This window comes from Lagopus muta, chromosome 5, assembly GCF_023343835.1.
Source record: "Lagopus muta isolate bLagMut1 chromosome 5, bLagMut1 primary, whole genome shotgun sequence".
In the NCBI taxonomy this organism is placed as follows: domain Eukaryota; kingdom Metazoa; phylum Chordata; class Aves; order Galliformes; family Phasianidae; genus Lagopus; species Lagopus muta.
Window position 1 is genome coordinate 65,564,266 of NC_064437.1, and position 26,144 is coordinate 65,590,409.

Below are 26,144 nucleotides of genomic sequence, written 5' to 3' on the forward strand. Positions count from 1 at the left end.
GAATATTAACTTTAAAGTTAGCGTGTCATAATGCTTTCCAGACAGGAAAGCTCAGAGTGCCTAAGTTTGGGTTTTGCTGCTTCTGCCTCTGTAATTGAACGTGTTTTCAGATTTTCTCTACAGAGCCAGAATAATAATACTTTTCCTTTTGGAAAACTTTTGTTTAATTCACTTCCAAAAGCTTAATTTCAGAAACTTGCTCTCTTGGAATGTGGAAATTTGAGAAATGGTCTAGCGTTTTTCTTCTGCTACAGCTGTCATCGTATTTTGCGTCTTGCTGCATTTTGGCTTAGCACGACTAATTTTAATCTGTCAGCATGCATTGGAAGGCCAGGAGTACTTCCTCAATCCCTGGCATTGTGGAGGCAGGCTCCCTGCAGGCGGCTGCTGGCTGGAGGGAGCTCCGTCCCGTGCCTGCTCTGTGCTGCCGGCGCTGTGCTGTGGTGCTGCAGGGCCCTGCTGGCCCACTTGGTGAGATGTGTGAGGCTGTAACTGAGAATTTGGCAGCGACTTTGTGACTTAATTTGGGCCTGGGAGGGATATGTGGTCTGGCCTTGGTAATTCCAGGCCCTCCTGTTAGCAGAAATACCTCACCCTTCTTGGTGAAGAATTGAAGGTGCTTTTAAGGAGGCTGTTGAAGACCACGCGGGGATTTTTGTATAGTTTTTTTTGTGACTCTCTTAGTGCTGAACTGCAGGAGGTTCTGTTCACGCCGTGCTTTACTTCTTGGATTAAGAGAAGGAAAAGGTGCACAGAATAAGCTCCCAGCTGAGTTTGTTTTATTTTCACTTGTGAAGCTCAGAGTTAGAAAGGAATGCGAGTGGCTGTGCGCTGCTGCTATTTAAAACATGCTTTGAGTTAGGGGTGCGGACACAGGGTTCAGAGCTGCCAGGATTACACTGAAGTATTTCTTGGTTCACGGATGCATCCACCTCCTCCTGCAGAGAAGCCATTGGGGTTAAAAAAAAAAAAAAAAAAAAAAAGGATTGAATGCCCAGTAGTGGCCATAAACAGGATAGAAATGTACATTCTTCTCAGTGTGTGGTGCTGCTGTCACAAATGGGCATAAAGCCATTCTTAATGTGTGTCTTCATGCTTAAAACAGGCTATGATTTTTCTGCAGAAACCAGAGCATTGGCAAAGCTTGCGTTTTGAGCTTTTTTTAGCTGAGGTGAGGACAGTAAAGATAGCTGCAGTTCCTGCAGTCCTTTCTTGTGGCTGCAGTAAGGAACAAACCTAAACCAAAATGAGAATTAAGTCAGTTTCTGAGAACTTGCCTTGCTTCCCTGGAGTGGTTCAACTGTTGGGGGCCTGGGCAGCTGGGCAGTGCTCTCAACCAGAGCTGCCCCCCAGCTCCTGGTGAATCATATCAGGCGAAGGTGGCCCAAAAGCCTGAGCTGGCAGGGCTGAAAGGGTTGGTTGCAGCCCTGACAGAAGAGATGAGGGGTACTGGTGGTTGGCAAGCTGGATGCGAGCCAGCACTGTGCAGCCCAGAAAGCCAACCGTATTCTGGGCTGCATTCAAAGCAGCATGGCCAGCAGGGCAAGGGAGGTGATCCTGCCCCTCTGGTGGGGCCTCATCTCGGAGTACTGCATCCAGATGTGGAGTTCTCAGTGCAGAAGAGACATGGGCCTGTTAGAGAGCGTCCAGAGAAGGGCCACAAAAATGAACCAAGGGTTGGAGCACCTCTCCTGTGAGGGCAGGCTGAGAGAGCTGGGGCTGTGCAGCCTGGGGAAGGCTGTGAGGTGACCTGATGGTGGCCTGTCAGTATTTAAAAGGGAGCTACAGGAAAGAAGGGAACAGACTCTTTAGCAGGGTTTTTGGTGATAGAATGAGGGGAAATGGCTTCAAGCTTAAAGAGGGGAGATTTAGGTTTGATATAAGGGAAAAAGTCTTCTATGGTGAGGGCGGTGAGGCTCTGGAGCAGGTTGCACAGAGGATGGGGTGCTCCGTCTCTGGAGACTTTCAAGATCAGGCTGGATTTGGGCAACCTGATCTAGCTTTGGTGTCCCTGTTCAGTGCGGGGGGTTGCACTAGATGGCTATCAGAGGTCCCTTCCAACTCTAAGGATTCTGTGATTCTACATGTGTTGGGCATCCTGTAGCTTCCATAAAGCATAGGATGGGATGTGCCAGCTGTCTGACAGGTGGATTTCAGCTCTGTTTGCTCCAGATTTGATGATTTTCACAGAGCCTTGTTCTCAGAATCCCTTTCTTTCAGTTGCAGGCCACAGCTAATTTTGTTAGAAATATCTTTGCCTGAGCAAAGAGGTACTGGTTTGGAATGGGCAGGCTCCTGTGTGCTACCAGGACACTGGGCGTTGTCTGTGGCTTCAGACTAATCAGTAGGTCAAAGACTTTGCTTTGAAAGTAGTCATATTAAAAAAAAAAAAAAAATTGAAAGAACTTTCAGTGTTTGCTATAGGTAGAACTGACATTTAAAATGGGCAGTGTGGTTTTCTGAATTCACAGACTTGTAATTACAAGTCTGAGTTTTCAACATCTGTGCCCTTATGACCATTAATCTAAGAATTACAGCCTGTTAAAATTACTCTTGTGAATAGCATGTAAAAGACAGTATGTTCTAAGCATGTGTATAGTTTGTATACTGACATTATGGTCAGCTTCGTTGTTTTTCTTAGATGTGGAAACTGCAGTAACTTTCACGTTACGTAAAGCCAAAATTGGTAGTTAGCACTGTTATCACTTGTATAACTGACATTGTTTTTACTTCTACCCCTCTGATCACTAAGTAATTCACTTTTTGCCTTCTCTAGTATTATTCTCATACAAACGCTTGTGAAATCTTTGAATCTTTTCATTAAGAATCTAGACGTCTCATTGGCAGTGTAAGGCATTTATTTTAAATTCTGGATTTGCATTGTAGATTTGCAGCCTGTTTTGTTTGGTGTAACTTTAGATTGTAGTAATAAGAAATCGTGTTCTGCAGTTATGTGATGTATGAAGCTGGCAGCATTTGTTCTGCTGCCTGTTCTGGTGGCTTGTCACTGGCTGCTTGGAATAGGCTACCACAGGTTTTGGAAGGCATGGATGTTGCATCTAAGGGATGTGGGGGGAGGGTGGGGAAGCAGGACAGAAGCTATACTTGGAAGAAGATGTCTTCCATTTAGGGAATAGTGTAATATGACAAAATCTGTGAGGAAAGATTTCCAGCCTGCTGGGCGTTGTGTTTGGCAAAGGGGGAGAACAAATGGACAGTTGTTCTGCTGAGCGCCACCTGGATGTTGTGCAGAGCAGGGGAGGAGGGGTGCCGGCTGAGTCTGCGCTGGGTGCGTTTCCTTCTGTTGCACGCTGTGGCTCTGCTGATGGGCAGCTGCTCCCTGCTGGCTCTCAGTGACAGCCGCCGTGACCTGGACTCGCACTCATTGCTCTGGAGCAGACTGGGCAGCACAGGGTTGTTCGTGTCTTCTGAGACAGCTTAGTGTGTAGTGCACTCTTTGTTTGAACTGGAAATTTGTAGGCGTTTTGTAAAAGTGATGCTGCCAGGGATGCTCTGAAGGGATTTCAGAGGTCGCTGTGCCAACCACCATTGGTTAGGCAGTGCTGGATGGCTGCTGTGTGCAGCAAAGCTTGTCCGTGTCTGGTAAACCCCTCTGCTCCACGTGGGGTAATAATGCCTGTTGTCAGGCCAGGTCCTGCAGAAGGAAACTGGCAGGTATGCAATGCGCTTTCTGTGGTGCATTGTGCTCCTGTGCGTCGTCCTCACATGGAGCTGTGCAAATTCAGTGATAATCTGTTGATTTGCCAGAGAGAAGGGGAGGAAGGATGCTGCAAAATCTCAAGGTGCAGTTTGTGCTAATTTCTAATGTCTCATGCAGAAAATAATGTTTACAGTTAAAAAGATCCTACTTGAATCAAGGCAGTTGAGAAAAATCTTAGAAGCAAGGATGTTGTAGAGTGCGTGTCATAACTGGAGATTACAATGAAGATGAAAGAAACCTCTTGTATAGAGACAGGATTCAGTGAAGTCCTGATGCTGGCTGTACTGTCTCATTCCTTAATATGTACTGGTAAGTTGGATCTTAGCTACTGTGGCTTAGATTCCCATCTTCTGTTCAGTGAAAGCGTACTCTTTTATCTCAAAAGTGTCCCTTGGAAACAAGGAGGAAAAATGTTGGTTTGGAGAAAAGTGAATATGTATTTTGTAAGAATTGTGGTTCAGAGTGCTGTGTGTTTGGGGAAGATTTTTCTGTTCAACATGAAATTGGATGATGGAATGAGCTAGATGTTAAGCAAATGACAGAGTACTCATAGGACATCAAATGGATTATTGTATTACTTATGCGAAGTGTCCAGTATCCAGTTTTAATCATAGAATGGCTTGGGTTGGAAGTGACCTCAGAGATCATCAAATTTCAACCCTCCTGCCACAGATGGGGATGCAAACCTCCAAATCAGGCACTAGACCAAGTTTCCAGAGCTGCAAGAGCACACTGCTGGCTTGTTCAGTTTTTCATCCACCAGCACCCCCAGGTCCTTCTCTGCAAGGTTACTCTCAAGTTCTTCTCCCAGTCTTTACACGTACCTGGGATCGCTCTGACCCAAGTGCAAACCTTGCACTTAGCATGTTGAACCTCATTAGGTTCACACAGGCCCACCTTTTGAGTTTGTCAAGGTCCCTCTGGGTGTCATCCCTTCCTTCTAATGTGTCAACGGCATCGCTCAGCTTGGTGTCACCAGCAGACTTGCTGAGGGTGCACTGGAGCCCATCGCTGACGTCACTGGTGATGCTGAAGAACATTGGTCCCAGGGCCCCTGAAGGACACCACTTGTCACTGGCCTCCATCTGGTGATAATGCCATTCAACACGAGCCTCTGTGTAAGGCCTTCTAATCAATTCCTTACCTAGCAAATAGTCCACCCCTCAAATCCTTAACTTCCCAATTTAGTGATAAGGATGTGGCCGGGGACCATGTCAAAGGTCTTGCCCAAGCCCAGGTAGATGACATCAGTCTCCTTCCCTTTGTCCATCGGTGTTGCCCCTCCGTCATAGGAGGCCACCAGACTGGTCAGGCATGACTTTCCTTTGGTAAAGCCATGCTGGCTGTCTGATCACCTGCTCATTGCTCATGTGCCTTAACATGTTTTCTAGGAAGATCTGTTCCACAGTAATCCCAGGCACAGAAGTTAAGCTTACTAGCCTGTAGTCCCCTGGGCCTTCCTGCCTTCCTTTCTTGTAAATGGGAGTGACATTTTCTTTTTTCCAGTCCACAGGGACTTTGCCTGACAGCCACTTCTCAAGTATGAAGGACAATGGCTTAGCAACCCCATCAGCCAGCTCCTTTAGGACCCTGAAATGCATATCACAGACTTGTATACATTCAGTTTCATGAGCTGGTCTCAGACTTGCCTTGCTTTTACAGTGGGGGAGTGGGGGTTGGTGGTGGTAGAATTTACTCCCACAGTTCCCACGTAGAGGCCCAGGGGTGCAAGCTTTTGGGACATGAGAAATATAAGAATCCTGGCTGACAGTGAAGACCAAGGCAGGGAACTCATTTAGTGCCTCAGCCTTCTCCATATCTGTCATAGCTAGTTCTCCTCTCTCATTTTCCAAAGGAGGTATGCTCTCTTCAGCCTGCTTGTTCTGACCAGCAAACCTATAGAAACCCTTCCTGTTGTTTTTAACATCTCTGCCAAGTTCAGTTTCATCTGTGCCTTGGCTTTCCTAATCCTCTCTCTGCAAGTCCTGACAGCATCCCTGTATTCTCCCCAGGTGACGCCCTTGTTTCCACAGCCACACAGTCCCTTTTCCCTCAATCTGACCAGCAGGTCCTTGCCAAGCCATGTCAGTTTCCTGCCTCTCCTGCCTGTTTTCTTATTCTGAGGGGTGGAGAGCTCTTGTGCTTTCAAAGAGGTATCCTTGAAGAGTAGCCAGCTTTCTTCCACTCCTTTGTCTCTAAGGGCAGCTTCCCAGATATCTCATCCACCAATTCCTTAAACAGCCTGAAGTTTGCTCTCCCAAAAAGTTCAGGATTCTGATCCCACTTTTTGCCAGGCCTTGAGATCCTGAACTGAACCAGGGCATGGTTGGTGCCTTTGATCTTAATGCCTTTAATGATCTCCTCTGTGCTGGTGAGCAGCTGATCAGGTTGGTCTATACAGTACTTGAACCAGAAAGTTATCATCATCCATGCACTCCAGTAATCTCCCGGATCTTTTGGAGCTTGCTGAGTGGTTTTCCCGCAGCTATCTGGGTGGTTTAAATCCCCAAGGACAAATGCCTGCAAGCAGGAGCCTCCTTCAGCTGAAGGAAGAAGGCCTTGTCAACAGGCTCCCCATGATCAGGTGGCTTGTAGTACACCTCAACCACTGGGTGCCCTTCATTAGTCCTATCCCCAATTCTAACTCATAGGCTCTCAACCTTCTCTTCATCATTTCTCAGAGGGAGCCCCTCACACTTTAACCACTCTTAGACATATAGAGCAACTCCCCCACCCTTCCTACCTAGCCTATCCCTTCTAAAAAGGTGATACCCCTCTACAGTAGTATTCCAGTTATGGGAGTCATCCCCACCACACTTCTATCATGGAAAACTACAGTCTGGTTGCTAAGTACATCCTGGTTTCCAACTCCTCCTGCTTATTTCCTATGCTGCGTGCATAGGAACTATGCATGCACACTTCAGCTGGGGTTTCTGACACACCACCTTTCTAGAGGAGCCCACTGTTAAACCTCCAGAAGAAATACGAAGTTTCCCCCATTGCTTCCTAGAGGGACATGAGAAGCTTTCAGATGAGAGGTTGGCAACATTACCTCCTCTGAGAAGTCCCCACAAGATCCTACAGGACAGATCAGAAGTTTTTCCCCGCAATCTCCTGGTGACTGCAACCCTAAGCATTTCTCTGTCCTGTTGTACTTGAGGCTCTTCCCCCATTGGATCTAGTATAAAGCCCCAGGCTACTTGCCGCACCCTAGCAAACCTCACTGCATCCCCTTGCTACCTCATTTAGAATCACAGAATCACCAAGGTGTGAAAAGACCCACGGGATCACCCAGCCCAGCCATCCACTCATCACCAATAGCTCTCACTAAACCACGTCCCTCAACACAAAATCCAAACGTTCCTTGAACACCCCCAGGGTCGGTGACTCCCCACCTCCCTGTGCAGCCCATTCCAGCGCCTGGCCACTCTTTCAGAGAAGTGGTATTTCCTAATGTCCAGCCTGAACCTCCCCAGTGCATTTGGAGGCCATTCCCTCAAGTTCTATCACCGTTAAACGAGAGCAGAGGCCGACCCCCAACTCACCACAACCTCCCTTCAGGTAGTTATAGAGAGTAATGAGGTCTCCCCTGAGCCTCCTCGAGTCTCCTCTTCTCCACACTGTACAATCCCAGCTTCCTTCAGCCGCCCCTCATAAGGCCTGTGCTCCTGACCCCTCACCAGCTTTGTTGCCCTTCTTTGAACCTGTTCCAGGGCCTCAATATCTTTCTTATAGTGAGGGGCTGAGTTTAAAGCTGTTGCACTGAGCCCTGCTAGCTTTTGGGCTAGGATCCATTTCCCTCTTAGAGACAGGTGACATCCATCTGCAGCCACTAGATCAGCTGCTGAGTAAATTGCCCCATGGTCGAAAAACATGAAGTTCCTATGGTGGCACCAGCCTCTCAGCCCCTTATTCATCGCCTGGGTTTTCCTAGCCTGCTGTGTCTCTCACTGCCCCCACAGTAACATTAGTTCTTGCAGAGAAAAATAAGGGCCTGTTATTGGAAAAGCATCCAAGAAGCCATGTTTGTGTGGAAGGCTGTGGGGCATGTAGGGAGCCCTTCTGTTTATTTTGTCTTTTCCCCCTTTCCTTCTCCATTCCTTCAGAAGCTGATGCTATTGAAAATCATTGGTAATTTTGGGAAGTCTTCTTTGTCATATTCATGGCAAACAGTCACTGTGGATGCAAAGGTGGAGGTGAGATATTTTTTTGCTTCATGCAGTTTACCTGTGTTGTTGGAGAGTATTTAGAGGTGTCATGTGCAGTAATAGTAACGTTAAAAAGCGTACCTAAAAGTGGAGTACAATTTTGGTATAGCTGTTTAGAAATGTTTGTGCTGTGCTGTATGGTGTGTGGGTTTCCCTTTTTTTGTGGGGGAAACAAAGGACGGCCTCAAAGTTAGCTGTTTACTCAGTAGATTTAATCATTTTTGTTTAACTAGACAGTGATGGACTGAATCGCTCTTGTGAGTTTAGGCCTTTTGCCTTATTCAAATGGGGTTGTGCGCTTTGCTTTGTTCTATGGCTGAAATCTGTGCAATAGCACTCAGCTGCACGGCGCACGTGTGGATTTCAGCATATTTCTGCAAGTCAAAGCCTCACTACGGAGGTGTTGGTTCAGCGACTCCTTCTCAAGTGGAATTTGAGGCAACGTGAGCACAGCCTGGCTGCCGAGCAGATCGGGAGGACCTCTTTCTGGTGCCAGGCGACAGCAGTGTGCTGTGACATCGCGAAAACTTGTGGCACTCTGCTGCTGGGGCCGCGCAGCGCTGGCGCTGCTGCACTGCTTGGTGTGGCCAGCGGCGGGCACCGGGAGTTTCGGAGTTTCTATTGCATGAGCACAGCCAGCATTTAGAAATGTGTGTTTCCCTTACCCAGCCCTTTTTACTGATTTCTGTTGCAGAGACTTTGTATGGAACAAAATCAAATCAGTCTCCTAATGAAATTTCTCTATAGATGCCTTACTCTGAGATTTGAAGGAAGCACCCAGGGAAAAAAAAAAACAACAACAAAAAACAAACCTCAAATGAGACCCAGAAAAATAGTTTTTGATCTGATAAACTGAGTGTATGTATGTGCTCCATGCCTCCCTGCTTTGGGCCCCAGCTTTAAGGACCTTGGAGGTACAGTGCCAGGCTGGGAGCTGGCCTCAGGGCCTCATGGGGAGCAGAGGTAGCTGTAGGAACAGGCTGTGGTGTGGGACAGGTGTGCAGGGTGTCATGGGGCTGAGCGCTTCCACCTGTGGGCCACGGCGTGAGGAGCTGTCTGTGGGTTTCTTGAGGAGCAGGAGAAAGGCATAAAGCTGCTTACCTGCTGGTGGTAATATGCTGCATATTACGTAAGGTAAGTAAAAGACCTTCAAGAATTACTCAAGAATGGCACCGAAGTATTGTTAAATGTAAATAATTCCTTATATGGGAATTGTTGAGTCACAGCCTGAAGCACTGATTGAGCACCTGGGAAAGGACCAGGTCAGCCCTGAGAGCACAGCTAAGGCAATTCAGCTGTGTGACCAGAAGGGGTGGAGCTTGGCTGCACCTCTCTTAGACCTCATTTAAGGGCTGACTGCTGCTGGGGAAGGAGCTCTTTCTGGAGATCCCTTCCTGGAGTTTTCCCCTGCAAGCCTGGAATCTTCTCATATGCGTAAGTAATCTTTTTCCCCTCTTCTTACAGCACCTTTATGTTGTGCCAGCCCTTACATCATTACACCTCTGGTGAAAACACCTTTTTGTATCCTATTGAATCTGTCCAATTGCTACACTCCATGCAGGCTTTTTGAGTTTCCTGCTGTGTGTGTGTGTGGAGTAACTAACTACTGCAAGTAGTTTCAGCATACTCTTAAGTGGCATTAAAAATTACCTAGTAATTGCTAGGTAGTGACTTTTTTCTGTTGTGGCTGCACTGCGGTATAATAATACACCAGGTCGTGTTCAGCCATGTGCCTTCTGATGCGCACTGTGCTTGTGCAGCAGTAGCTCCTTCACGCAGGGAGCTTTGCTCAGAGCTCAGCTCCAACTGGTAGCAACAGACAGTCTTCCTCTGTGCTGAGTCAGGCCCAGGCATTACCTCCCATGGCAGGTAAGGAGCACAGAAGTACAAATGAGGTGAATGGGATGAGGTTCAACAAGGCCAGGTGTCAGGTCCTGCAGTTTGGCCATGGTAACCCCATACAGCGCTATAGACTTGGGGCCGAGTGGCCGGATGACTACGAAGAGGAAAAGGACCTGGGGGTGTTGGTTGATGCTCGGGTGAACACGAGCCAGCAGTGTGCCCAGGTGGCCAAGATGGCCTGAATTAGAAATAGTGTGGCCAGCAGAAGCAGGGAGGTGATCATCCCCCTGTACTCAGCACTGGTGAGGCCGCACCTCGAGTGCTGTGTTCAGTTTTGGGCCCCTCACTACAGGAAAGATGTTGAGGTTCTGGAGTGTGTCCAGAGAAGGGCAACAAAGCTGGTGAGGGGTCTGGAGCAGAAACCTTATGAGGAGCAGCTGAGGGAGCTGGGATTGTTCAGTGTGGAGAAGAGGAGGCTCAGGGGAGACCTCATTGCACTCTACAACTTCCTGAAGGGAGGCTGTGGTGAGGTAGGGTTTGGCCTCTTCTCCCAGGCAATGAGCAGCACACGGGGTAATGGCTGCAAGTTGTACCAGAGGAGGTTTAGATTAGACATAAGGAAGAACTTTTTCTCTCAGTGGTCAGGCACTGCAATGGCTGCCCAGGGAGGTGGAGTCACCATCCCTGGCAGTGTTCAAGATGCGTCTGGATGAGGAGCTACAAGATCTGGTTTAGTTGCTTGTGGTAGCAATGGTGATGGGAGGACAGTTGGGCTCGATGATCTTGTAGGCCCTTTCCAACCTTCTATTCAATGATTCTACTGTCCCCAGCCTGCCCGGACCCAGCTGTCCCGCTGCAGAAGGGGCCCTGGCAGCGCTGTGCCCCGCACTGCTCCCCTCAGCTCCTTTGTGCCATGCTCAGCTTCTCAGCAGGAGAGACAGAGCGTGTGCTGCCAGACCTCACACAGAAGAACGTTTGAGCACCTTGCACGCCACGACAGAGGCAGGATGTGAAACTGTTAGAGATGGGCGGCAAAGATGGCAAGAGATCGAGAGGTGCGAGGAGCAACTGAGGTCCCTTGGTTTGTTTGGTTCAGAGGAGGCTGAGGTGGGGCCTTGTGGTGGCCCTTCAGCTCCTCCCTCTCAAGGAGAGTGGAGGCAGGGCTCCGAGCTCTGCGGACATCAGCAGGGCTCAAAGGAGCTGGGATTAGGGGAGGGCTGTGCCCCAGAGGGCGGTGGGCATGGCTCTGAGCTGCGGAGTGCAGGCACTGCTCAGCTGTAGGGCTGGTGGTGGGTGCTGCCGTGTGGCACGGGGCTGGCGCCTGGTCCTTGTGGGTTCCCTCTGGCCTGGGATGTTGTGTGGTTGTATTTTGTGCATCTGGTAATCAAGAGTAACGCCTAGCTTTAAAAAATACTGTTCTATTATAGATGCACATTCAGTATTTGTCATCTAATATCTGATCCTTAACCTCTGGCAAATGTGGACTTAAAACTCTGAAACATCCATTATTCATTATTATGTACTGTTTGTTCTTTTATCGCAGTTGAAAACTAGTAATGGGTAATGAAGCAGAACCAATTTGCTCATAGTTTGAAGGTATTTGTTATGTGAATGATGTAACTAGTAGTCAGGTGTGTTTTTGTGCTTTAACCTCCAAGGAATGCTGCTAAAGCCTCTCACTGCTATGGCAATTTCCCCATTTCAAAAAGTGGTGTGCAGTTTTTTGTTGTTACGCCTGCTGTGATTTCAGACTGAGAGATTTGAATATACACCGAAATCTCTGTCCTACGCACATCTCAATTCAGATTCCAGGAATTGCTAGGCTTCAATATTTTCTGCTGTTGCTGTAGCACAGCAAAGTATTTCTCCAGTGTTTTCTTTGCAGGATCCCATGTTCACGGCTCCCTGTTGCTCATCCTTAATGCATGTGATGAGGCAGCTGGTGCCTACATTCTCTGAAACTATTCATTTTGGTTTGGAGTTAGCAATTTCTTAGTTATATTCGCTGTGTGAGAAGAGATCCTAACTCTTGTATGATTGTGAAAGAATAATGTCGTGTGTTGATGCTTTTTTTTTTTTTTATGTTATTTGAAACAAGTGTTCGGTAGATGTGTTGCTTTGAAACAGAATTGCATGTGTCTGCTTTACAACATTGAACAGTTACAATTCTAATTATGGTGATTTCAGAGAGCTATCAGAATAGATAAGATCTGTAGTTGGAAGCCAAAACTGATTTGGAGCAATAAAGCACATAGAGCGTTGGGACTTTGTATTGTTTAGGGACCACAAATGAGCTCTGTCATAGAGCCCAGCGTCACAAGTTGAGTTTGGTTAATATGTCTCCAAGACGATAAAGAAAATCAACCAACAACCAAACTTATGAAGACGCTTGATGACTGGCCGTTGGACTGTGTGGCAGCTGGCAGGTGCTCCTTAATGCATCTTGCTCCCGCTCTCATGCGTTTTGATGTCCTGCCTTCTGATGCGTATGAGAATGTGTGTTTTTCTGCAGGACGCTGTGCTTTTTTTATAATGATCGTAAATTGGACACAGCCTTGCGAGACGATTGGTAGAGCAGAAGTGTCCGTCTTTGCGGAGAGCGCGCGGGCTGAAACGAGCCCCACGACCGCGCCGCCGGGGTGCAGCGCGCCGCCTGCTGTACGGCTGGCGCTGCTTGGGTCGGTGCTGCGCTGCCCGTGAGGCGGAAGGGCGGCCGTAGGAGCGCGCTGCGTTTGCTGCGTGAGCGCAGCCCTGCTGCGGATTGGCGCTGCGTCTGCCGCCCGCCGCCTCCCCGGGGTGCTGCTCCGTTTGGCTGCGGGCAGGTTTGCTTGCAGTGTTGGTTCCTGCGGCTCTGGTGTTGCCGGTTGGGTCTGGCTGAAAAGTGAGACAATGTTTAGGTTTCTGGCAATGAAAACTTATAGTATTGGCAGCCGTACCATGGAGCATGTTCACGGGCGCTTCGTAGCAGTGTGCTGTTCAGCACGGGATTTGGTGCTGGGCAAAGGGCTGGAGCCTTCTCTTCTAATTACTGATAAACCTGTAAAGGCAGCTGTTATTAATGTAAGCTTTCATAGTTATATCAAATGCATAAAGGAAAAGTACATGCATGTATCAAGTTGGGCCAAACTTCATTGGCTCTGGTATTTTTAGGTGTTTTGTCTGTTGTCTGCTTTTCTTTTTCAGTTAACTTTTTTGCTGTGTCCCACTCTAGTTGGACCTAAATCCTTATGGCAAGATTACTGCATGTCCTAGTTAGGTCATTAATTCCTGTTCGTGTCCAAGTGAATCACAGGATCATTAAGGTTGGAAAAGGCCTCTAAGATCTCCAAGTCCCACCCCAGTCCATCCACACCATGCCCAGTGACCATTACTTCAGTTCCGTGTCTGCACACTTCTTGCACCAGCACACATGCAAATGCTTCCTGCTGTTATCCTCTTCAAAACTGGATTGTTTTTAGCTAGTATCCGTTACTTCTGAAGATAATAAAATGTTAAATATAAGTTGTAGAGTCTCAGTGCCAACACAGAGGTGTTTTAGACATGGCTTTTGCAATGCTGGATATAGTTTATGCTGACAAAATGCTTAAAGACAAAATAACTGTGTAAAGCAGCAGTGAATGTATGAATGCTGCATATTTGACTTGATGTGCAGTGAAGGAACATACTTTGTACTTCTTTTGGTCTGATTGTGTCACGGTGCTGGCTGTTTAATCCTTAAGATGTTTTCACTTTGTAAGATTAACATTTAAAATAGCACAACGGGTGTTTGTGTCTCCTGGTTTAGATAAGTGTGTATACAGTGCACATATAATGATGTTTAAGTAATTTTGGGGATGAGATGTTCCGTAAATCAAAATATCAAATGAGGTTTCTAGTCAGCATTTCATCCTGAGGGAGTTTGAGATGCTGTAGCGTAAAATAAAATCAGGTGTTGGAATTCTTCCAAATCCCAGGCCAAGAGATGCTCTGACCCAGCTAGTGCTGCTAAGTCCTTTTCAAGGTGAGCTGGAAGAGGTTATGCATTTGCTTCAAGTGCTTGGCAACAAATTCACAGTTCAAGAACAAAAGTACTGTCTTAGAACATTTGAGATTATTAGTATGTATTACAAAACTTTTACACATGCTAACAAGCGATGCTCCTCTTTATTGCTGTTCTTTCAGCTCCTTCTCTGGTTGATGGTTCTACTTTCAGAAATGCAGTGTCTGCTTTTACATCATTTATTATGTACATGCTGTATGTTAGTAGCTCTGGATACAACTTTCTACTTATTTGGTTTTTTGTTTGTTTCAGGTTGTTCATGCACACAAGCCCCACTTCATGGCTTTACACTGTCAAGAATTTGGAGGAAAAAACTATGAGGCTTCCATGTCTCACGTGGACAAGTTTGTTAAGTAAGTAACTAGAAAGTACTGCTACGATGTTGTTCTAGGCAGAAAGTCAAAAGGCTGCTTTCAGTCTGCAGATAATAGAGTTCAGGGGAGTTGAGGCTATGGCATTAATCACCCAATTATACCTAATGTTCAGACGTTCAAAGTCTTAAGTCCTTCACAGCTGTATCCAGTAGGCACTAAGAAGCATTGAGAGTTATGTTGAAAGTGATGCTGATGTTCTCAGCTCCACAGCCTGTAGGTAGATGGCTCTGCCACAGGAAACCTTCCCTGAAACTCGTTCCAAAATGAGGTAAAAGCCAGTGGTTCCTCTAGGAGCCCTGCAGGCAGGGACACCTCCCGTAGCCCAGGTTGCTCACAGCCCCATCCTGCCTGGCCTTGAATGCTTCCAGGGAGGAGGCATCTGCAGCCTCACTGGGCAACCTGTTCCAGTGCATCACCAGCCTCACAGTGAAGAATTTCTTCTAACCTCTGGCATAAATCAACCCTCTTCCAGTTTAAAGCCACTTCCCCTTGTCCTGTCACTACCTGTCCTTATAAGAAGTCCCTTCGGGCACTGGAAGGCTGCTAGAAGGTCTCCCTGCTGCTTTCTCTTCTGCAGACTGAAGAATCCCAGCTGTGTCAGCCCGGCCTTGTAGGGAAGTGGTGCAGCCCTCGGATCATCTTCATGGTCCTCTTCTGGTTAATGATGACATTTCGGTGCAGAGAATGATGCTGAGTTAATGTGGAATGTTTGCATGTCCCCTCATTTTCCATTTTTTCTTTATCTTTTAGAGAGTTGTTATCAAGTGATGCGATGAAAGACTACAACAGGGCTCGAGTTTACCTGGATGAGAACTATAAATCACAGGAGCATTTTACGGTAAATTTCTTTATTAAATAAGTTCAACAGGTGGTTAATTTCTGTTAAACTGTTTGGGTTCTTCTGGTTGGTGTGTGTGTATGTGAGCTGTTTCTAATGTGATGAGGATTACATCTTTACGAAGTTATTCTGTGCTAAGGCATTAGTTTGTAAAATATACAAATGCTGCTTTCACAGAAGTGCATCCACTGAAAAGTCAAATACTGGAATTCCCAAAGCCTTTCATTTAAAGTGATTCTTTTTTTCTCTAACAATCTTCTTGTTAAATGAGAATTACTTTCTCTTTAAGAAGCTGTTTGACCATCTGACAGCCTGGAGTGGTGCCAGGTCTGACCAGCTGGGGAGTGGGGCTGCCAGCAGTCAAAATTTCTGTTAAGAATCCTTAGTGCTTGTTGGCAGACTGTCCTGGGTGGGGGTTTGCGAGAATTGTAGCATGAGTTTCCACTGGTACATGAATGATGTTTGTCACTTCTTTTATAAAGAGCAGGTGATTGTAAGGTCATTGCTAGGACTGTCCAGCATGTGGGTAGACCTACTGTTCTATGTAGGTAATTACTGCTAGACTGTACAAGAATGAACAGTCCTTTAGTGGTTTAGTAGTCCTTCAGTCCTCTGTCTTCCTTCTGTCCAGGACAGCAGCTTCCTTTTCCCCTGAACGTTTTCAGCCAATGTTTGCAGGGGCTCAGCTTCCACATCCGGAGCCAAAGCAAGTGACAGAAGGGTAGGGGACAAAAGTAGCAGCATGGGCACAGTGCTCGGTCGAGCCAGTGTCCCCCATATGCACACAAATCCCAGCACAGCTGCATGTGGCTTAGGTGAATAGGGCCTGGGAAGTTTTGTATTTATTCATTTTTGAGTGACTGTGGCTGAGAGCCCAGGGAAGCTGAAACTGGAGGAGGAATGTTGAGATTTTTTTTCTCTTCTTTAACAGAGAGGAGGAAAACCAGCACTACTGGCTTTACTGAATCTTAGAGGGACAGATGTGTCAGGAGCATTAAGACTGTGTAGGAAGCCCTGGTGGGTGCAGAGCAATAGTGCAGAATTGCGCTGTGGTTGCTCAGAGCTGTGCCGGCAAAGCCCTGTGAAACCGCGGTCGCTCATCGTGGGGGTTGGGCCTCGTGGCCTTCTGGGGTTCCTTCCAACCTCAGCTGTGCTGGGGATGTGAGGAAGGGGATGATCGTCAGTATCCTGAACGAGGGAAGCACTGTACAGAAGATCATTGCGCCCTGTAGTGAAGCACCTATAGCTTTCTCTTAAAAGACGGTCATGGTTCTTCATGGTATTGAAGTTACTGTACATCACTGGAGGTGTGCTTGTTTTGATGCCTCTGTGGTGGATAAAAAGTTTCTTAAAGTGTTTGACAGCAGTCTGGACAGTGCGTGTGCTGCTGGTTCTATGGAGAGCTCTGCATTTTATTAAGCTCTGAATTTAAGAATCACAGAATCACCCGGGTTGGAAGGGACCCCAAGGATCATGTAGTTCCAACCCCCCTGCCTAGCAGGGCCACCAAACATACACATTCAGATCAGGTTGCCCAGGACCCCGTCCAACTTGGCCTTAAACACGTCCAAGGACGGGGCATCCACAACCTCCCTGGGCAGCCCGTTCCAGGGCCTAACCACTCTCCTAGTAAAGAACTTCCCCCTAACATCCAACCTAAATCTTCCCTCCTTCAACTTAAAACCATTTCCCCTAGTCCTGCTGTTGTCAGCCCTTTTGAAGAGTTTACTCCCCTCCTGGGTGTAGGTTCCCTTCAGGTATTGATAGGCTGCAATGAGGTCACCCCGCAGCCTTCTCTTCTCCCGGCTGAACAAGCCCAACTCCCTCAGCCTGTCCTCATAGGGGAGGTGCTCCAGCCCCCTGATCATCTTAGTCGCCCTCCTCTGGACCCTTTCCAAAATCTCAATGTCTTTCTTGTACTGAAATACTGAAGAAATAATGCTGTTTCTTTTTCTCACATACTGGCAGCTTTTTCCAGATGCTGTGCTTCTTTGTGGGATTTCCCATCCACTTCTGTAACTCCCCCTTTCCTGTCACAAGCGTTTCCTTGCGTATCTTTTTCCTCTCATGGTGTATTGACTGCAGCTAGCCCTTACTGGAAAAAAAACTTGGTCAAAAATTCAGTCAATAAGGGAAGAAAAAATAAAGACTGTACCATTATTTGTAATGAAAATAACAAACAAATTTGCTTGGTTAGTCTGTTTGATGAAATCTCTGTCAGTTGAACTGATTACTAAATCTGTTAAAGATACAAAACAGAACTTGTGGAGCAATGCATGCTGTTTGTTGATAATGCTACACCTGTCAGTACAGCAGTGCTGAGGGAAATGGTTCAGTCAGTCTCAAATGGAGAAGATCACAGGGAGAAGAGTATTTCTCATAGGAGCCCTCAGATTGAGGGTCTCTTATTTGCACAGTAGTAAATGTAGAATCACGGCTGATAACCTACAAGTATCTGAAGTACTGGGAAGTAATGAACAGTTGCATGGTGGTACGATGTCTGCAGTGGGGAGTGGGGCGCCTGCCTGGAAGAGAGCAGCTCTGGAAGGCAGCTGGGCCAGCTCTTGTGTGCTATAGCTCAAGAAGGAAAGCAGTTCTTGCAAGTGTAACTAGTAGAGGTGGTGTATAATTTATTTGGTGATTTTTTTGCCTCTTTACAGACATAGTGAAGCAGTATGAGTGTTTTGAATTCTAGTTCTTAAGCAGAAATTTTCAAAAGCATGTTGAAATAATAAAGGTGAGCCCCTAGGAAGATATTTCTGGCTTATTTTTTCTAAATCATTCTTTGTAATCTTTAAAAAACCTTTTAGAATTGAATCAGTTCAATGTGGAAGAAGGAAGAGAAGAAGGAATGAGAGAGGATTTGTTTGTATTGTATAATAATACTTCATGGTAGAGCAGTATTTTATGCTTTCCTTACTGGTTTTCCAGTAGCAATGGCTTGGAGTCAAAGCCAGGAAGCCTATAGAAGAAAGGATGGGGATGCACCTTGGTGCTGACCCTCGTAACCTTTAGGCTTCAAATAGTCATCTTGTGGCACTTGATGTTCACAGTTTCATGCATAGATCAGAACATGTGATCTAAATCAGAAATTCATAGAGATGATTTTCACACACTGAACCGCAGTGTGTGAGCTGCCTGCAGTTTTGTGTGTGGAACATGTGGTCTGGATGACTCTATGAATGGGGATTTCACCGTTGTGCTGTGTCCATTTAGGGTAAAGTTTCAGTCTTACCCATGTGACTTGGCTCACTGTGTTTTGCATGTCCCTGCTTCCTCATTAGTTCTCTTTGATTGCAAAAGTCCTTAACTTCTGTGGGCTATTTTCCATCCCTTCTTCGGCATGGAATTGGCAGCATACACTGGCTTTGTAATTATATTATTACCTCTCTCTCTGAAATATAAACACTCATTGCATACATTGTTGTATGATGCTGTTTTCTTTAGAAGGGGAGAAGCCCAAGTTGCTGCAGTTTGGCTAGCCTTTACCCCATGGCTCTAGTATTCCTTTTTCTAGCAGTTTTGGCAGTGTTTCTTCTGTGAGGCTTTCCTTGGCTTGGCTCCTGCAAAGCTCCATCTGGTTTTGCTGCTCACAGTTGCATAGCTTGGCTGCACTGGGACTGACGGTGAGAAAATGTTTTTCCACGGTCTATTCCTTCGACAAACAGCCTCTGTTGCAGTGAGGGGAAGCAGGGTGTGTGTGTTTTTTACAGGAGTTCTGTGACGTAAACAATAGACTGTGATATCCAAGTGTCTCTTGCAGAGTGATTTGATTTTAGAGACTAATAACTTAGTGTGTAGTAGGGATCCAAAAGGTTTGTTCCAGATGCAGAAAGAACCTGGTGGCAGGCATTTGTCATCTGCGGTCCTGCACATTGAGTCCAGTGTAAAACAGGCTGGGGGTGGGGGGTGTCATGATGGGGAGAGCAGGGCTGCTTGGTTGGGTTGGGTTTCCCATGGTGATGGATTGAAGCTGCTGGGAATTTCTTCTCAAAAATTGCTTAGTGCGCACCAAAACAGAAAAAGCACCCAGGGACGTGCAGGGGTGATGCTGGCGGGGGGCTGCACCTGAGCTTCGGGGCCATGCTGAGCAGACCTGGCTGTAGAGAGCGGGCAGCACATGTGTGCAAACCAGTCTGTCACACTGTGCTTCAGCAGCGTGTGGTTTTATAAAACTGTAATGTGACCTGAAGATTGGTCTGGCAGAAAGCTGCTGCATTAGAGCTAATGCATCTCGGCACTGGGAACATGACAGAGGCAGAGCTAAGAGCTCCCAACAGTTATGAATGAGATATGGGTGACAGCTTCTGCGCGGGTAAGGATCGTTTCCCAGAAGCTCCCAATTAACCATGTAGGCAGCCCTGGTGGCATTCCTGCTGTGACTGAAGTCTGAACGCAAACCAGCACGGACAAAACTGCCTCGTATATCAGCCAGAGATGTTCAGGTCCCCAAACAACTTGATAGTGCAGTTTGCAGCTTCTTGTAAACCTTTCATTTCAGGCCCTGGTACTTTATAGTCTTATTAAAAAAAAATGGACACTTTCTCTTGGCCTATGTAAGTTTGTACATGCCTATTTACACATCATGCCCAGAATATGGCTGTGAATATTTTTGTCTGGTTGTATTTGACTCCATGTACTAATCATTTTTTCTAATATAAAATAACTTCTAACTTTGGCTAAAACGAAGCATTGGGTGTCCTCAGGTAGCGTCTAAAGAGGGAGCTCTGCTGAAATCCTCCACCATAATGATAGTAACCTGATTTAGTGCAGCTCAGCTCTACTGGCAAGCAGTGGTTCTGAAAATTAAGGCAGACAACATTTTATTAAAATGCATAATTTTATCTTAAAATTATATCACCTCATTACTAAAAGAATAGTGTCACCTCATTACCAAGAGAATAGTAAAGTTAATTTTTGTTAGATTAATGATACTTGAGTAATATTTTTGGTTGAGCTGAGTTCGAATAATTGGCCATTAATTGAAAAAGGAAATTGAATTGAATTTATCTGGTACATAAATCCTGTCATAGTTATTAATGGGTCTTAGAAAATATCGGCTTGTTCCCAGAAATGAATAGGGTACGCTGATTCTTCTGAGCTTATTAGATGTGGCAGTTTAGAGTTTTGTTAAATAAAAAAAGATGATTTAGGAAGAGAGACATAATTGAATCGAATATAGGGGGAATTCACATGCCTCATTAGTTCTCAGACCGTTTTTCCATTAACAATTTTTGAGGAACTTTGCGTTTGCAGAAATGCAGATTTTCTCCAGGAGGTGGTGCTGGAGGTCTGGTTTGCTTTGTTAACTCGTGCCTTGCTGTTGAGGGAGGTTTGGGCAGGCTGAGTTTTTAAGAGGCAGCGTTTGAAGTACAGCGCTTTGCCTTGAGAGCACGTTGTGAACACGCATCGAGCACACCGGGTCCCCTGCAGTGTCTGTCGAGAAGAATGCAGCTTTCAGGGCTGTGGGGAGTTCTGGCACTGCTGTGCTGTTCTGTGGCACTTCTGCCAAACAGGGGGTTTTAGAGAATGCTTTCAGCCAATGGTTACCTTTGATTGCAGTCACAGTTTGAATATTCCTGTTGCTTACGTGAGCCTCTTCTCATTTCCTTTTCTTTTCTCCTTTCCTTTGAATTTAGAATCATAGAATCATAGAATGAATTCTATGATTCTATGATTCCTTTGAATTTAACTTGATTTTTGAGTTTGCCTTTCATAGTGATATTTCTGGAAAAGTATGCCAGGCTAAAGAAATGGGAGTTCATTCCTAGTCTTAACCAATAGCACCGTGATCTCCTCGCACGTCCCGTGCTGTGCAGTCGCAGCCTCGTGGTTTGTGGCACTCAGCTGTGCTCCTTGCTCATCTCAGTGCTTTAAGGGGAGCCAGGTGCTCCTTTCATGGCACCGGGGCTTGCCATCTGGTTCTTCAGAAGGCCTGGGCTTATTTGCTTTTACAAGGTTTGACTATTTCAGCAGGGTACTGCTTGTCTGGCAGCGCTTCCACAGTGCGGTGAGGGGGAGGACAGCAGCACGGCGACAGGCGTAGTTGCCGTGTGTGGAGGGAGAGGCACGGGAGTGGGGCTGTAAGGGGAGGTGGTGCTGCGGGAGGAGCCGGGCGGGCGGCTGTGCAGCTGCTTAAGCTGTGTGCACGGAGCTGCCTGCCGGTGAGCCGTGCGCGGTAGAAGTGAGATGCAGAATGCAGCCGTAGGCCGGCGGGGCGCGGAGTGCTGCAGTGCCCGGCGCGGCCGCGCGGGGGCGATGTGGGAGCGCTCAGTTCCCTCTGTGCCGCGGGGCGCTGCGGCCTGCCGGCTTTGTGAGGGCCGGTGGTTAAGTGCGGCGCTGGGAGGTTTCTAACCCCGCATCGCAAACTTTCACCGTTTCATTAGCTTTTTTTTTTTTTTTTTTTTCCCCGAGGGCGGTGGGGCCGGCAGCGCTCCTCCGTGCCATTGCTTCCCTCCTTGCGTGATGTTTCTCCTGCGCTTTTAAAATTGCTTTATTTTCTTGCAGCTAAGCTGTAAGATGCCTACGGAGTTCCTGTGAGGAATGTCACAGTTCCTTTTCTTCCTGTTTTCTGATGCTTCTGTGCACTTGAAAGGGGTGGAATAATGGCAAACAAAGGAAAACTTCATAGATCAGAAGCTGAATGATGCCACCTTGGGTCAATGTCTGCTGTTTGCACACGTGCTGGTGCTGAGAAAGCAGGTTACGTGGTAGCGTTTTATATGCAGAACCATTCGTGCTGTTATTTAGCTGTGACTGCGTAGTTTACATGGAATTCCATTTTCTGTGTCCTGAGGATTTTATGCTTGGTATTGGTACGGCAGTCGTGCGGCAGCCTGTATGTGTTTTAAAGAATGTGGGACTGCAATTGTCTTCAAATGACACACTTAGTGTAGAAATCCATACATCTAAAAAAATGTTGCAATACTTACGGGCTGCAGTATCTGAGCATGAGGGGAAATTGATTATCTTTGAGGAATTAATAAAACAATAATTGAAAAACTATGGACTGCAGTTGAGAAGGAGGGGATAAAGAAACTGATTTTTAAGAACAGTGTCTGCCACGCAGGCAGGACGTGCTGCAGTTCTTTGGCTTGTGCTGCCAGGCTGTGCTTGCTGCTGCTGCTGCTTCCGTCTGGTTCTGCAGGGGGCTCCCAGCATGGAGCAGCTGTGGGCACAGCACCCGGCCCTGTGCCCGACTCTGCGGGGCTCCGTGGAAGCTGGAGCTCCTCAGGAGTGCCTGCGTAGCACCGAGTGGCTGTGTGCTGCAGTCCACTGGGGCCTAGGCCCTGCCGGGGTGGAGGGACCTCCATCACCCAGCAGTGCTCTGCCGTGGCTTGCTCCTGCCAGTTTTGTTTGGGCATGCAGGCTGTGGCAGGGTGGGATGGGAATTCCTGTCCTGCATCAGCAGTGCTCGTCCTCACTGTCCTGCAGGGAAGCAGGAGTGTTTGGGGGCTGTGCAAGGGGAATAGCGTGGGTGATGTGGGATCTAAAAAGCCGTGGTCAGACTTTCTGTGGCCCCTTACTGCCCTCGTGCTCTGAAGGAGCCCTGCGATGCACTCTGCTCCTGCGGTTCTGTGCAGCTATTCAGGGTCGGCAGGGAGCCGGCAGAGCGGCTCTGCTTGGTGCGGGAGTGCTGTGTTGGTTTGTCTCTGCCTTGCTGCACGTTTACCTGTTGTGTTTTCTCGGAATCATTTGTGTGAGCAGTTACAGAAGGGGCTGTTGATTGGCATAGGGCATACACGAAAAATAGTTCATCTCTGCACCTGCATTCCTTTCAATGTCTTTCAATAGCTGCCTGTGCTGTTGGCAGCTCGGAGCTACTGCTGAGGCGCAGCGTGGTGTTGCTGCCCGCTGTTTGCAGTTCTGTTTGTGTCCGTTTCTTTCCTTTTGTTGTACTTCGTATTGTGCGGGATTTATTCTCTTCAATCTAGCGTCTCCACGAGTGAATATAGTCGTCTGACGCACCGTTTTGTTGAATGCGAACGGCGAGGACTTGTGAGGCAAGCGCGGCTGCTGGGAATGTCCTGGTAGTGCTGAGCGTTTTCCGTTCCTGTGGACGCGGCGGCCGTGCCGGGGAGCTCCGCGCCCGGCTCTGAGCAGCTCCGCTCCAGCCGAGGCCGCCGCGGGGCGGGCAGAGTTGCGGCCGAGCCCGGGGCCGGCGGCGGCCGAGAGCTCCGTGGGGGCGGGCGGAGCCCCGGCCGTACCCGCCGTCATCCGCCCGTCCGTGGGCGCCGGGGCTGCGGGCGGGGCCGGGCAGAGCCGCGGCGAAGTGCCGCGCTTCGGGCGGCGGCGAGGGCGAGAGCGCAGGACCTGCCTTACTGTGAGCTGGCCGAGTCCTGCAGAGCGTTCCTTCGGGGACGCGGTCGTTAGGTTTGTCGCCGTTGCCGGATGAACGGAGCGTTAACGGGCTCGGCACGAGGGCGCGTTGCCGTGTGCGCGGCGGGCACGGACGGCGGTGCGGCCACCGTTGCGGTCCGGCGCTGCCGAGGAGGGCGAGCGGCGTCTGTGCGGGGCGGGTGCTGGGCTGGGAGCGGCCCCGAGCGGCAGGAAAGGAGGCGAGGTCGGAAAATGCGAAAACAATGACACAAGGAATTATAAAATGCTATTTAAGGAACTCGCTAATGCGTTTGCTTGAGCCGTTGACTTAATTCTTAAATAAGATCAGCGTGACTCTCGAGAAAAATACTATGAATGCTATCTACTGATATAAACTAATGGGTTTATTAATGTTTGGAATAGCCTTATAATGCCGTACTCATCGCTGAAAAGAAAGCGGTCTGTGTGCCTGCCCACTCCCTTCCTGCGGCGATTTGGTTTCAATGCAAAGCTTCCCAGTTTCACACTTCAGAAACGCTTGGAAACGCACCTTAGGTTTTGCGATTAAAAACAAGCGGGTAGGAGAAAAAGCTCCTTACTGCATTTTACTGCCATCGTCTTAAATTATTGCTGCCGATGTGAAAAGGCAGAAAGCAGCCCATCTTCCAGGGGTAAAGACGAGGTGAATGAAATGCACGGCTCTTGGAGTTGAGCTGGGCTGAACCCACAGGCGCTGCAGGTGGCAGTTGGTGCAGGTGGCAGTGATGCTCCAGGGGCAGCTCACAGCCACCCGGCGCCCGCGGGCTGCGGCACTGATGGTGGCAAACACACAGCGAGTGCCGTACGGCTCTGCGAGGAAATTCCCTTCCCGTGCTGCTGATGCTATTATTAAAACGCCTCAGACTCACGCTTGCTACTCTGTTAAACTTAACAATGTTTGCGATGTACAAACCCAAACCAGAACCCTTTGACACTGAGGAAGTGTTTCCACTTAGTTTTAGAGGGCTTTCCAAGTGTCTATTGATCAGTGTTTTCTAACAGCGCAGAAATAATGTGTCTAATTTAACTGGCCGCATGGAGGAGTATAGAAAAAACATCACTTATTCCTTGAAAGGCTTGGAACATCGATAGAGGACATACACTAATGACTTTTCTATACACAAGCTTCAAAAATGGCTAAATGAGGAAGAAATTACAAATTTATTTTCCTGTAATTTCAGCAGTTGTCTTGTTTTACTGCACCGGTGAAGCGTTAAGCAATGAAACGTCACACGGAATATTTTCTGGTTGATTTGTCCAACACCCAAATCATAAAACAAAAGAGAAAAAGATGGAAACGTGGATTCTGTTCACTTTGACAAAAGCAGTTGGTTTTTCCTCATGAAGTTTGGCTGAGATCTGTGGCTGCTTCTGGCCGGATGGTTTCAGATCCTGCTGTCCCGAGTGGCTCCCTGCATCAGGAGCGTCTCTGTTGTTTTAGTTCTCCTTACCTGAACATAGGGCAGTAATTTGGTCCTGAGTAATTGACAAATAAATGAATGGTAGATTTTTCACACTGTCGAATACCAGATTTCCAAAGGTGAGTGGTGGCAGTGTGAGCTGGGAAGAGATCTATTGTTAGCAGTTCCTTTCTTGTTTATGCACTGCTGAACTAAAAAGCAGTTTGGGGTTGGCTTCATTTTATTCTTTCCGCTCCCCCACCATTAAACGGAGGATTGCTTAGAGGAAAAAACTATGTGTTCTGTTTTGTGAATGAACCAGCATCGCCCTGAATGCTGGTTCTGGAGCTGACAGGCATTACTCCCAGGTTGTCCACAGATCCTTCATAAACCAGAGACTCCTGATCAGGATTCTCTCCCTGCTGATGACAGTAGATTTGCACGTGGCACTCACAAATGCATATGGAGCACATGGCCTTTTTGTGTTGTTGTTCTTTCAGCTTGACTCTTCTTGGTTGTGCGTTTTTTCACATTTCAGCATGTTTTTAACATTTTTGTGGCAATATGTGAGTACAGATACCCCTGCAAAAACCAGGTGTGTGCTTTGTCTGCTGACGTCTCCACAGAGCAGGCTAGAAGAGCACTGCTGTACATGCAGAGAGATGGGAAATGGGGCTGCCCAGGAACAGCCAGGAGGTTGGGTAGAATTCCTGTTAAAGCTTCATAGGTGGAGATTTGACCACTTAAACGGGGGCAGTTAGGAGAGTTAGAGCAGAAGGACGTAATATGGAGATGGGTAATGAATGAGAATGTCAGAAACAAATGACTAACAGGGAAATATAGTAAATACAAATGGGAGAAGATAAAGTAAATGTGAATTTCAATGTGTAAAAGTTCGGCAGGAGGTGAGAGGGAACAGGAATTAATGTCTGTCTCAGCTAATTATGGTAATGGCTTAGCAATCTTGGGCACAACAGCCCAGAGCCTGGAATATCTCACGTTGCTAACAGTGCCTCCAAAACAGGTGGAGCACCTCTCTATTGGTTCATTCAGCTGAGAAAGTAACTGTGGTTATAAATCCTACGTTCAAATATCACTCTTACTTATGACTTCTTTTATGTAGAGTTTTGTTTTAAGTAACAGTTAATCTAATGATAGATCCCTTTAAAGCCGCCTGTCTCTTTGGTGCTGATTGTCAGGTAAGAATGTGAAAACCAGTCGCTAGCAAGCAGTGAGTAAGTAAAGTGTGCCAGCTTTAGATCCTGCTCGGGTGATGTGTCTGTCCTGTGAAAGAGAAGAAATACCTCGGTTGCATCCGAATCTTTTGTATCTCTAGCATGCAGTGCCTGGTGTTTTCACTTTGT

The 26,144-nt window shown here is 47.4% G+C and overlaps 1 protein-coding gene across 7 annotated transcripts in view; it reads left to right on the forward strand.

Annotated features, from left to right (window-relative positions):
* The window catches only part of INPP5A (inositol polyphosphate-5-phosphatase A), a 210,061-nt gene that overhangs the window by 49,379 nt on the left and 134,538 nt on the right, over positions 1-26,144 (forward strand). For 6 of the 7 annotated variants that reach the window (XM_048944013.1, XM_048944017.1, XM_048944018.1 and 3 more), the window contains exons 3-4: positions 14,063-14,163; positions 14,935-15,022. In XM_048944013.1, coding sequence (XP_048799970.1) covers positions 14,063-14,163; positions 14,935-15,022 — 189 coding nt within the window. Of the gene's footprint in view, positions 1-9,258; positions 9,364-14,062; positions 14,164-14,934; positions 15,023-26,144 lie in introns of those variants that run through there. The other variant, XM_048944016.1, reaches the window with a different exon arrangement.